The 12904-nt window shown below is 33.3% G+C and overlaps 1 protein-coding gene across 5 annotated transcripts in view; it reads left to right on the top strand.

Moving 5' to 3' along the window:
- ANKRD17 (ankyrin repeat domain 17) overlaps positions 1–12904 on the top strand; it is a 187773-nt gene that overhangs the window by 74431 nt on the left and 100438 nt on the right. For all 5 annotated transcript variants that reach the window (XM_031009951.3, XM_031009950.3, XM_055385086.2 and 2 more), the window contains exon 2: positions 10828–10981. In XM_031009951.3, coding sequence (XP_030865811.1) covers positions 10828–10981 — 154 coding nt within the window. The remainder of the gene's footprint in view (positions 1–10827; positions 10982–12904) is intronic.

Here is a 12904-nt window from a genome sequence, read left to right as displayed (position 1 = left end):
TCCCAAAATGCTGGGATTACAGGCGTGAGCCACCATACCTGGCCTAAATTTTTCTTTAAAGATAGCTATGGCTAAATCCCATATGAAATAATATGCTCATAATTTTATTTTTCATTTACTCTATATTCTGAGAGTTAATAGTAGGCTTTTTTTTTTCCTTTTCTTTTTAAATTTTAAAGTAGCATCGTCATTTTATAGCCAAATTTTAGTTTCTTTCAACTTTATGGACCAAGAATGTGCCCTTGTATAATTTCTTCATTTTGAAATGTGTTGAGATTTTCTGTTTTGCTTAAGATATGATCAGGTTTTTGTTTTTAAAGACTTTTCTCTCTTTGTGATGTACTAAGTTCTAGTTCACTATGAAATATAAGTATTACAGTTAGTTACTTCTATTTCTAAATCCTCTTTATCCTGCCCATGGAAAAATGGTCTTTCATGAAACTGGTCTCTGGTGTCAAAAAGGTTGGGGAGCACTGCCCTAGAACATAGGCTTTTGGCATTATTTCATTTGAATCCTGGCTTTCATATTTTCAAAATAATCAGAAATCTTTGTGATGTATTTATGTTATATACTTCTGTTAACAGTGGAGGATGTCCAGGTTCTTGGCATCTGGAACAAAGAATTGGACAAAACACACAAACAAAGCAAGGAAGGAATGACGGGATTTATTGAAAATGGAAGTACACTCAACAGTGTGGGAGCAGGCCCAAGCATTGGTGCTCAAAGGCCTCCTTACAGAATTTTTGAGAGTTTAAGTCCCCTCTAGATGATTCCATTGGTTACTTCAGTATGTCCTATGTAAATGGAGGAGATGAAGTAAAGTTACAAAGTCATTTATGGCATATACTCTATGGAAAGGATATTTCCTGTTACAGCCGAAATGTGACTCGGCCTTATGTTCCCTGCCAACAGACCCCATTTTCCTGTCTCACTTCCACTTTTATAACTTTAGTGAATCATATATTAAGAATTACCTGAGATATTAAAAATATGTTGTATTATACTGGTTTCTTTTCCAGCCACTTAGTCTTGCAATTCCAAGGCTGCCCCTTTCTTGGACGGATTTTTCTTCTTGAAGTAATATTTTCTCTAAATTCAGAAAATGTTTGTGGCTTTTAAATTTCATAGTGTTTACATACCTAAAAAAATTTCATTCTACAGTTTGGAATTTTACTTTCAAAATAATTGTTCATCAGAACTTTTAATTGCACAGATATCTTCTAGCATCTGGTGCTGTATTTAGGAAGTCTGATGTCAGTCTGACCCCTAACAGGTCCCCACTGCTACCATCCTGGAAGTTTTCTAGACTTCATATCCTTAGAAGTTTGAAATGTCACCAGGCTTATGACTACAGGTTTTGTGGTGTGTATATATGTGTGTGTGTATCTGTGTGTGTTGTAAAGCCATCTTATAAGGATATTTATATTCTGCAGCTGCTTTTACGATAATTGATAAATGATAATTCCTGGAGCAGGCTAAATTCATAATTGAATTGCATCCTACTATTGATAAGTAGTTTTGGGAGAATTTTTGACAAACCATATAACTTTAATTCTGTTACAGAAAAACCACTTAGAAACTCTAGATTTGAGAATTCCATAGAACTTTGTCTTATTTGAAATATTCATAATTTGTCCACTTTGTGAAGTTTATGTTAAAAATTTTATATTGAATTGTTAGTAATGTCATACTCAGTTGTTGCAGGCAAATAGCAGTTTGAAGCATAAGAAGTCACGTTTTATGAAAATGCTATAGAACAAAGCTGTGTTAACTATTATATCACTGATTCCTAGATTATAGTAGCTGCTTAATATTTGTCAAATTGATAGACAAGTATGAATGAAAAAATATAAGAATAGATCAGTGGTTTATTCTGTAAATAGACTTTTTGAAAGGTAAATTATCTTTAATGAGGTTCACTTTAGTTTTATTTACTATAATCTCAGAATACCATAATGAATCATTGACCATTCTTTTTACAAGAAAGATTTTATTTCTTTAAGTGGGTTTTTATTTTCTTTCAACTTTTTAAATTTCAATCTTATACTTGGATTAGTGTTCTGTGACATTACTGAAGATTTTGTCTTTGTATGTATAGAAAAAATATTTCAATTGTATTAATTTTGGAATAATTTACACCATTAAGAATTGTGGTATTTTATCAAAGTTTACCCTTATTTAAGACTATAAAAAATACAGACAAAAGGAATTATTTCTGGGTCATGTGCAGAAGAGACTAAATTGTGATGACTTTACAATTATGAATACTTATTTCTTATTTTATGTGTAATAAATCTGCTTATCAGTATTCAAAGAACTATAAGAGCAGATAGCCATATTTTTCCAGGCTTACTTGAGAGCCAGAAGTTATTATAATTTCTTAATAAATTAAGAATTTATTCAGTCACTGTCATAAAATGATCATAAACTCAAGTTTCTTAATTTTTCTATTCACTTTTTAATATTCAGTTTTTAAAATGTTTTCATATGTAAAATGTATTTCATATTGATAAAACCAAAATTAAGACTGTTGTTGCCTTCAATTATGTTCACATAGCCTGTGCTTTGAATATCAGTGAATACGTTTTATATGTGTGAGTTATATAATTCATCCCATAATGATAGCCGTAAGTCATTTCTAATGAACTTCTATTTTTTGTAGCCAAAGTGGTGTTAGTTATGGATTTATGTCTGTAAACCCATTTTATGTTACTGAAATGTCTAAATTGGTCCTGAAAATCAATCATTGACACTTACTAAAAGAAAAATTTAGAAAAAATATAAAATCTTTTTGGAGGGATTTTTCTGCATTGACTGGATTTATTAAGAGATCTTAAAATTTTAAGTATGGTAAATTTTGGACTGAAGATAACTTCTCCTGGAATAAGTATGGGGATTATTTGTTTTAAAATGCTTTTATAATATAGTCAAAATTTGGAACACCTTTTTTGAAATGTAGATTACTGGTTTAAAATTCAGATTACCAGCTTTTGAGATTCAGTGATAAATAGAGTATTTTCCAGAACAGCAAAAACAATAATAAATATTTTTATTTATTACCAGCTTTTGAGATTCATTGATAAATAGGGTATTTTCCAGAACAACAAAAACAATAATAAATATTTTTTATTTATTTTTTAAATATTTTTTATTTATTATTATTTTTTCTTCTGGAAAACATCAGATGGGGGATGGGGTTAGTGTTGAATGTAAAGAAGTCTAAATTTTGGGGTTGCCAGCATTTTACTTTTATAAAGTATGTTTATCCTTAGAGACTGGCCCTTTTGTCCATCTTCACCTCACATAATGCATTTGTTTTACTTAAGTTCGTAATTGGTTGTTTTGTCTCTGGTGTCACAGCTATCTAAAACGATCTTTAACATGCTCTCTAATTATCTTTATTTTGCCAGTTATTTGCCTTAATGCTTAAATCCTTCAGTAACTTAATATAAATTCCGAACGCAGCACAGTATTGAAAGGCGCCATCTTCCTGAAGCATCATTGCTTTTAGCACTCTCATTCATAATTGTTTTCTCATTTGTCTGCACAATCACTGTATTAGTATCTGTTTAGTACTTCTTTCAAACTTGTTTGATAGTTATTTGCACATAGAGTTGCCTTTCTTTATTGTGTATTTATGGAAGGTATTGATTATAACAAAATTATTTTTGTGTTTGTATAATCCAATGAGTAGCCTACTGCTTTGCACTTAGTATGTAATTTGTAGTTATTTGTTAAGTTGAATGGAGTTTGTATGTATGGTATCAGTTAATTAAAATATACTAGTTTTCTTTTCTTTTTTTTTTTTTTTTTTTTGAAAGGAAGTCTAGCTCTTGTCACTCAGGCTGGGTGCAATGGCACTATCTTGGCTCACTGCAACCTCTGCCTCCCAGATTCAAGTGATTCTCCTGTCTCAGCCTCCTGAGTAGCTGGGATTACAGGCACCTGCCACAACTCCTGGCTAATTTTTGTATTTTAAATAGCAACAGGGTTTCACCATGTTGGCCAGGCTGGTCTCGAACTCCTGACCTCAGGTGATCCGCCCGCCTTGGCCTCCCAAAATGCTGGGATTAGGCGTGAGCCACCGCACCTGGCCAAAATATACTAATTTTCTTATCCTTTGGAATAAATACGAGTTTATTAAACTACAGAACGAACCATTCTTCTCTAGTATGGCAGTAATATTTCTAACTTGAGGAGTAGTTTGAAATGTAATGCTAACGATGACAGTTGGTCCAAATGACCCCGCATTACCAAATTTCCATGTGACTTTGTGTTTTGAGTGTAGAAGGATTTGAATTACCGTTAATGACAAACAAATTCATTCAGCTCTGACCGTTGTTAAAAGACCTTGGTTTTCATTATTAAATATTTTGTATTAAGTCAGACTTAATTTGGGGAGAAAGTGAAAAAGAATTCTAATTATCTTAGAAATCTAAGTAATATTACTGTTAAATAATAGTTTTTCTGTTTAAATAAAAGCAACTTCTACAGTGAAATGTCATCACCTTTAGTCTTTCAAAATTAAAAGGACTTAGCATGAACAAAAGTACAGAGACTCGTATAAAAAATACTCAATAGACCGGGTAAAAGTGGCTCACGCCTGTAATCCCAGCACTTTTGAGAGGCCAAAACTCATCTCTACCAAAATACACAAAACTTGTGTTTTGGTGAAAACTCATCTCTACCAAAATACAGAAAAATCTAGGTGGGCGTGGTATCATGCGCCTGTATTTCCAGCTACTCCGGAGGCTGAAGGGAGAGAAGGAGGCTGAGGTGGGAGAATCGCTTGAACCCAGGAGGCCAGAGGCTGCAGTGAACCGAGATTCTGCCACTGCACTCCAGCCTGCGTGACAGAGTGAGACCCTGTCTCAAAAAAACAAAACAAAACAAAAAAACCCTCTATATATCTATTTCTCAGATGCAACATTTTCAAGAATTTGCCATGAAGCTTTGTTTTCTTTAAGTATTTGATGACAAATTTCCGACACTATTCCTTCATACTTCAGTATGCATGTCTGAAAAACAAGGATATTTTCTTACATAACCGAAGTAATTCCTTTATATTATCTAATACGCAGTTCACATTCAGATTTCTTGTCTCAAAAATACTGTTTTTACAGTTGTCCTGTTTGAATAGGATTTAAGTAAGACCTATTATTTTGCTGGTTATATCTCTCGAGTCTCTGTAATTCAGAACAGTTCTTACTCTATTCAAAAAAGATTTTTTGCTCCCATTCTACTTACTTGAAGGAAATGGTCAGTTTTGCTGTAAAATGTTCCACATTTTAGACTTTCCTTTTTGGCTTATATTTAACCCAGTGATTCTCAACCTCTTTCTCCTTCATGATTTTTGTTGTTGTTGTTTTTAATTTTCTCTTGTAAGGGAACATTTAGCAATGTCTGGAGACATTTTTGGTTGTTACAACCTGAAGGAGTGTTGCTAACTGGCATTTAGTGAGTATAGGCCAGGGTTGCTGTTAAACATCCTAAATTACACAAGACAGCCCCAAACAACAAAGAATTATCTGGTCCAAAATGTTAATAGTGCTTTTACATTGAGAAACATTGATTTATCTTATTCCTGTATTTGCTTTACTAATTTTCATGTACTGGAAGTTATTTACACGTCTAAAAGTTCTAGTAGATTATTGTTTATTGGGGGGACAAGAATTCTTTATAGGAGGTGCTGTGTATTTTGTGTTGCATAAATCGGGGGCATGTTAGGTTTGTTTGTCCCACTTTTAGTAATTAAACAATGGGTTCAGGTAGTTAACAGCCTGATCCCTAAATGTAAGATTTAAAGTCACCTTTCCCAGAGCAGTGTGAAAGTTCAACCCCTTATTATTCCAGCATTGTATTTGCTGGTGGAAAGTATACTGAGCTAGTTAATTGGATAACTGGTCTCTTGGTGCTAGGTATTTAGAAATCTCCTATTTAAATGAAGGTCCTTGTGTCTGGTTTTTTCATGTGTAACACTGAATTGAACCTGGTGATTTCTAAGCCTCTTGCATTTTGATGGTTCTTTATGCCTAAATATCATTTCATAAAATATCCAGCTGGTCGAAACAACACATTCAAACCACTTTAAATACAACTTTTAAAAAAGGCCAGTTGTAAATTTGATAACTTTTTTCCCCCCTTAGAGAATACATTTAGTAAGGACATTTCTTTCCTTTGTCTTCTCTCTTCATGGAAGTTATTTATATATTTCATTCAAATAAAATATTTTCAAATACTTTCTTTTAATTTTTTTTTTTTTTTTTTTGTGGGGGACGGAGTCTTGCTCTGTCGCCCAGGCTGGAGTGCAGTGGCTCGATCTCGGCTCACTGCAACCTCCACCTCCCGGGTTTAAGTGATTCTCCTGCCTCAGCCTTCCAAGTAGCTGGGATTATAGGAGTGCACCACCATGCCTGGCTAATTTTTGTATTTTTAGTAGAGACAGGGTTTCACCATGTTGGCCAGGCTGGTCTCGAACTCCCAGCCTCAGGCAATCCACCCGCCTCAGCCTCCCAAAGTGCTGGGGTTACAGGCGTGAGCCACCGTGCCCAGCTCAAATACTTATTTGAATTTCTTATTTGGACCATTTTTAATGTTTGTTATGTTCCAGAAGTTGGTTGTGATTCAAAATGATTTTTTTTCTGTAGAATAATATAATAAAAATGCGATAGGTTTCAGAGGGAAAATTCATTTTAGTTTTTAATCTGAACTGTCTCAGCTGGGGATGTGGTATGGCAGAGAGGTGTATGCCCATAATTTAATAAAGGAATACTTATTTTTGTATGTTTATAAGATTGCATCTCTTTATGCCAGTCTCTCTTCACTTGTTTTGTAATGTAATGCGAGCTCTTTCTAGTTGGAAAAAGAGGAACTGGAATTAAAGGAGGAAGTTCTCTTTTTCCTCGCTGAACTTTTACACCTCTTTTTCTTTCTCGTTACCTTATGCACTTTCTATCCTGTATTATGGTTCATTTTTACACACACTCATTAAAGAAGTAGGGTCCTACATAGCAAGGCTGGTGTCATGCATTTCTTTATCTCCCATAGTATTAAACAGTATTTTTTACACATAGAATGTTTGCAATAAATGTGTGTGTAATAAATCAATGAAGATAGCATTTTGCACCACCTACTACCTAATGTAAGATTCTGTATCTCCTCTAAGATCTATAAAATATACCTTTAGATGTATTTATTGTGATTACCCCTTTGTTCTCCAAATACACTAGAGCCTTTTAGAATCTGAAAGGGAAGAATACCAAAATCATCTGGTAAATTTCACCTTCTTTACAGATTCTGACTTATTCAATAGTCGCTTGAATCCTGATAGTGAGTTAGACACATTTCTAATTGCTGGGTGTACGTGACTAAACCAAAAAAAGTGTTTGTTTTTACAGAGCTTAGAAAGACTGTATGTATAATATTCATGTGTGATAAATCTGTGAAAAAATTAAGCAGAATTGGGGGTCTAAAGTTATAGATGGCTGAGAGAGAGACTTGGTTAGTTCACACAGGTAGCAGCTAAAGCAATTCTCATACTTAGGCCTTCATATTTTAGCAGTGTCCTTGAAAGTAGCTCCTTCATTAATCATAAATGAGGGATAGGGAGGAAATAATAAATATTCATTCCTGTTCTTTTCTGTCATTTTGATAGCCCCTCCCTTTTCTAAAGCTGTCTATAAGAATTTCATAGCCATTTGAATTTATAGTTTTTTAAGTTACCAAGTTTTGCATATAGTGAGAATAGTGGGCCTAAGAATAACATAAGAACTTTTGTGGAGAAGCTTAAAGTCAGTAGAAAGTAAATGTTTCTGTATTTATTATATCTCATCAAGAGATGGAAATGCAATTTTCCTAGTAAGTTTTCACCAGGCTAGTTAGGATATCTGTGGCATAGGGGACTTTGTGTAAGACAGTCGCTTCTGATTGAAATTTGATATCTTCTGTGATCTAACTTCTAACCTATCTTTTCAAACCTACAGTAAAACCCTGTGTTCTATCACATAGAAATTTTTTACTTGCCAGTCCATGTTCCTTCTTTCTCTTCTCTTATACAAATTAATTTTTTTGGTCAAAATCCTTTTATATGATTCTTTATGCATGCAGTGTCTCCTTTGAACATCTTTAGCACCTCTGATCTCTACCTTTGATTAATCAGTTAACTATATACTGCTTTTTGATGTCTTCTACTTTCTGAAATGTTCATTTAAAATATTGTATTATGGTATTTCATCTATTCATTTTACCTGTTCAATTTCATACATTTGTTTATTTGCTTTTATCTTTTCTTATTAAATTGAAATAATTGTAAATATGTTAATAAATTTCAGGTATTAGAAAATTTCATTAGGAAACAGCTTTTTCTTTAGAAAGACTCATCTTCTGGACCTTTGACAATAAAAAAAATTTTTTTACTGCTATAATTTTGAATCACTCTTTGCTGTGCCCAAAAATTTGCTTCCTAAAGTATAATACTTTAGTCAGCCTTTAAAATTCTTCCTTTCTCATACTTTTACTACTACCTTTAAAGATAACTTAAAATTAGCCAGGCCTGGTAGTGCATGCCTATAATCCCGTCCTTTGGGAGGCCAAAGTGGGAGGATCACTTGAGCCCAGGAATTCCACATCCTGTTGCTACAAAAATAAAAAATCAGCCAGGCGTGGTGTGTGCCTGTAATCCCAGCTACTTGGGAGGCCAAGGCAGGAGGATTACTTGATCCCAGGAGTTTGAGGCCAGCTTGGGCAACACAGCGAGACTATCCATGTCTCTTTAAAAAAAAAATATATATATATATATATATGTGTGTGTATATATATGTATGTATACACACACATATATACACACACATATATACATATATACACAGATATATATACAGATATATATATACATATATACACAGATATATATACAGATACATATATACACACACATATGCACACACATATATATAATTTAAAATATATATAATTTTAAAAAATTGTTTTTGTATTTTTTATCTCCTTGCCATAAGGAGTTATAGATTAATTGAAGTTAATGTAGAACAAAATTTTATGAAATTTAAAAAATATTTACAGAATATTTTTAGAATGTTGTGTTTGTGTATAAAATATTTGAAATCTCAAATGTTATTCCATGTTAAACTGCTTTAGTTTAATGGAACTTTGTAGAGAAACATATTATTTCTTCCCAGATTTAAAATTTAGTATTAAATGTTTTGATTAATTATAGCAGTATTCCTGGTTACTTGATAGTTGACTTTTCAAGATGGAACAGTATCGTTTCTGAGGTTATGATGGTTAAGGATTTATTCCTTAAGTTGTCTTTTTTATTATTGACCTTCTGGATACTAGGCATGAGCATGATTGTATTCTAGCTTATTAGTTATTTTTACATCTATTTTAGTTATTGCAATGTTAGTAGTACCTTAGATTTGTGAAATAAACTGATCATTTTAGTGATATTTTATATAATAATTACCAATTTTTATCATTAAGCAGAAAAGAATATGTTTTAGTACCTATTTGTAAGTAGCACTGTGATAGGGAATATCAAAACAAAACTTTACCCGTCTTAGGAGTTTGTTATTTTCTAATTCTTTAAATTTCTTTTACTTGAATCGGCTAGACTTATATCAGTGTTTCTTAACACAGTAAATAGACCCCTCAGGGCCCAGAGACCATTTCAAGGTGTCCATGAGGTCAAAACTATTTTTATCATGATATTGAGATGTTACTTGACTTTTTTACTATGTTGACATTTACGATGATGGTGCAAAAACAGTGGTGGGTAAAACTTATGGACCTGAAGGCCATGGAAACAAACTGTACTGATATGATTGTATTCTTCACTACCACGCGCTTGAAGTTAAAAAAAAATTAAATGCTAGTTTAAGAATATTCTTGATGAAGCGATAAAATTATTAATTTCATGAAAACTCCCCTTTTGAATGCATGTTCTTTCAATATTAGTGTGTGTAACAAAATGGGAAGTACCCATAAAGCACTTTTGCTGCATACAAAAAGTATAGTGTTTGTCTGGAGGAAAAATAACTGCAATTTTTTTAGATGTGAGGTGAATTAGCCTTTTTTCCCCCATGAAATGTCATTTTTATGGTAAAGTACAAACGAAAAACTACAGTTATCAAACTTGGATATTTGGCAAATGCTCCTCTAAAAATGTTTGAAGTGAGTCTGTCACTTTAAGGAAAACAACAATACTTGTTGCCAATGATAAAGTTAAGCTTTGAAGCAAAAATTAGAATTTTGGAACTTGTTTGCCTAGGCTTGACAGCTTTCCAGTACTTAAAGACTTTTTGGATGAAATCAATGGTGATATTAATGAATGTGATTTTTTGATAGTGATATTTGTTACTTAATTTCCAGTATGGTAAATATCAAGAAATACAGGGTTTATATAAAGTCCTTGGGAGTTCAGTACTTCATTGAGTCCTGAAAGCAAAACATTTAAAAACTGCTGATTTAGTTAGGTCTTCTATTCACAGTTAAAGTTTTCACAACCTAAGCATCACACTCAACCCTACGTATACCTAATAACCAAATTAAAGTAGAAAAGAATATTAGTAAAAAAAATTAGGCTGCATATGAGAAATAAAGTTTTGAATTCTTCCACAAAAAAATGTTCTTCTTTTGTTAATCAACAGGCTTAGATGTCACGTTGAACTTTTTAGGGTTGCAGTGTGTTTACCATTGTTAATTATGTTAACATATTTTTTCCCTCCCCTGCTTTCTTTTTATTTCTCTCCCCTCTTTTCCTTTCGCTGTTCATTTCTCCCTTCCTCCCTCTTTTTGCATTTGTTTTATAGGTGGAGTCTTTCATTTTGGATCAGGATGATTTGGAAAATCCAATGCTGGAAACAGCTTCCAAGTTGCTCTTATCAGGTACTGCTGATGGTGCAGACCTCAGGACAGTAGATCCAGAAACACAGGCTAGACTGGAAGCTTTACTAGAAGCTGCAGGTATGTACTCTACGTAGTAATAAGTCTACCTTGTTATGTAAAGTTGCACATCAATCTAATAAAAGCTCTTGTTAAAAATGAATGATATTGGGTATTTAGAATGATACTATTAATAAAGGTTAATTGATTACTTTCTGCTGAATTACATGGAGCATTTTACTAAAGCATATTGTAATTTTCATTACCAGAGTAAAGTCCACGTGCTACGGTTGACCTTACAAAGAGAGATTTTTCAGTTGAGTTTGATTATTCGTGAATTATGTATTTGTGAATTTGCCTACCTGCAAAAATGCATTTTAACTTCAAAATCAGTACTAGCGGTCTTTCATAGGCATGTATAAAGTGGTGGAACATTTGAATCACCCTACATGCATGCTCCCAGTAGGAGTCGAACAAAGTGATGCTCTACATTCTTGTTTCAGCTCTCCTGCTATAAATAAGTGTCCTTTTGTGGCCTATTTAATGCCAGGTTTTACACATTTTTGTGATTTTTGTTGGTGTTAATTTTTTAATTTTTAATTTTTGTGGGTACACAGTAGGTGTAAGTATTTATGGGATACATGAGATATTTTGATACAGGCATGCAATGCATAATAATCACATCAGGGTAAATGGGCTATCCATCACCTCAAGCATTTATCCCTTGTGTTACAAACAACCCAGTTATACTTTTTAAGTTATTTTTAAGTGTACAATTAAATTATTTTTGACCATAGCCACTCTGTTGTGCTAGCACATACTAGGTCTTATTCATTTTTTCTAACTTTTTTTTTTTTTTTGATACTCATTAACCATCCCCGCTGCCCCAACTACCCTCCCCAGCCTCTGGTATTCATCCTTCTACTCTGTCTTGGCTATTGTGAATAGTGCTCCGATTAACATGGGAATGCAGATACCTCTTCAATATACTGATTTCCTTTCTTTTGGGTGTACACCTAGGAGTGGGATTGCTGGGTCATGTGGTAGCTCTATTTTTACTTTTGGGAGGGACTTCCAAACTGTTCTCCATATGGTTGTATTAATTTACATTCTCACCAATAGTATATGAGGATTCCCTTATCTCCACATCCTCTCCAGCATTTGTCGTTGCCTGTCTTTTGGATAAGTCATTTTAACTGGTGTGAAATGATATCTCATTATAGTTTTGATTTGCGTTTTTCTGATGATCAGTGATGTTGATACCTTTTCATATGTGTATTTGCCGTTTATATGTCTTCTTTTGAGAACTGCTGTTCAAATCTTTGGCCCATTTTTGGATCAGATTATTAGATTTTTTTTCCTATTGTTTGAGCTCCTTATATATTCTGGTTATCAATTCATTGTCAGCTGGGTAGTTTGCAAATATTTTCTCCCATTCTGTGGTTGTCACTTCAGTTTGTTGATTTTTTTTTTTTTTTTTTCCTGTGTAGAAGCTTTTTAACTTGATGTGATCCCATTTGTCCTTATTTGCTTTAGGAACCCATGCTTTTATGGTATTACTCAAGAAATCTTTGCCCACTCTAATGTCCTGGAGAGTTTCCCCAATGTTTCCTTTTAGTAGTTTCATAGTAGAGGTCTTATGTTTAAGTCTTGAATCCATTTTGATTCTATTTTTGTATATGGTGAGAGATCGGGGTCTAGTTTCATTCTTCTGCATATGGATATCCAGCTTTCCCAGCACCATTTATTGAAGAGACTGTTCTTTCCCCACTGGATGTTCTCGGCAACTTTGTCAAAAATGAGTTGGCTGTAGATGTATGGATTTATTCCTGGGTTTTCTATTGTATTCTAGTGGTCTATATGTGTACTTTTATGTGACAATCATGCCATTTTGGTTACTATAAGTCTGTAGTATAATTTGAAATCAGGTAATGTGATTCTTTCTAGTCTTGTTCTTTTTGCTCAGGATACCTTTGGCTATTCTGGATCTTTGGAGGTTCCTTG

The sequence above is a fragment of the Gorilla gorilla genome, chromosome 3, assembly GCF_029281585.2.
Source record: "Gorilla gorilla gorilla isolate KB3781 chromosome 3, NHGRI_mGorGor1-v2.1_pri, whole genome shotgun sequence".
NCBI classification, from domain to species: Eukaryota; Metazoa; Chordata; class Mammalia; order Primates; family Hominidae; genus Gorilla; species Gorilla gorilla.
Note: the sequence above shows the minus strand (reverse complement) of the source record. Positions and strands in the feature narration are given on the sequence as shown.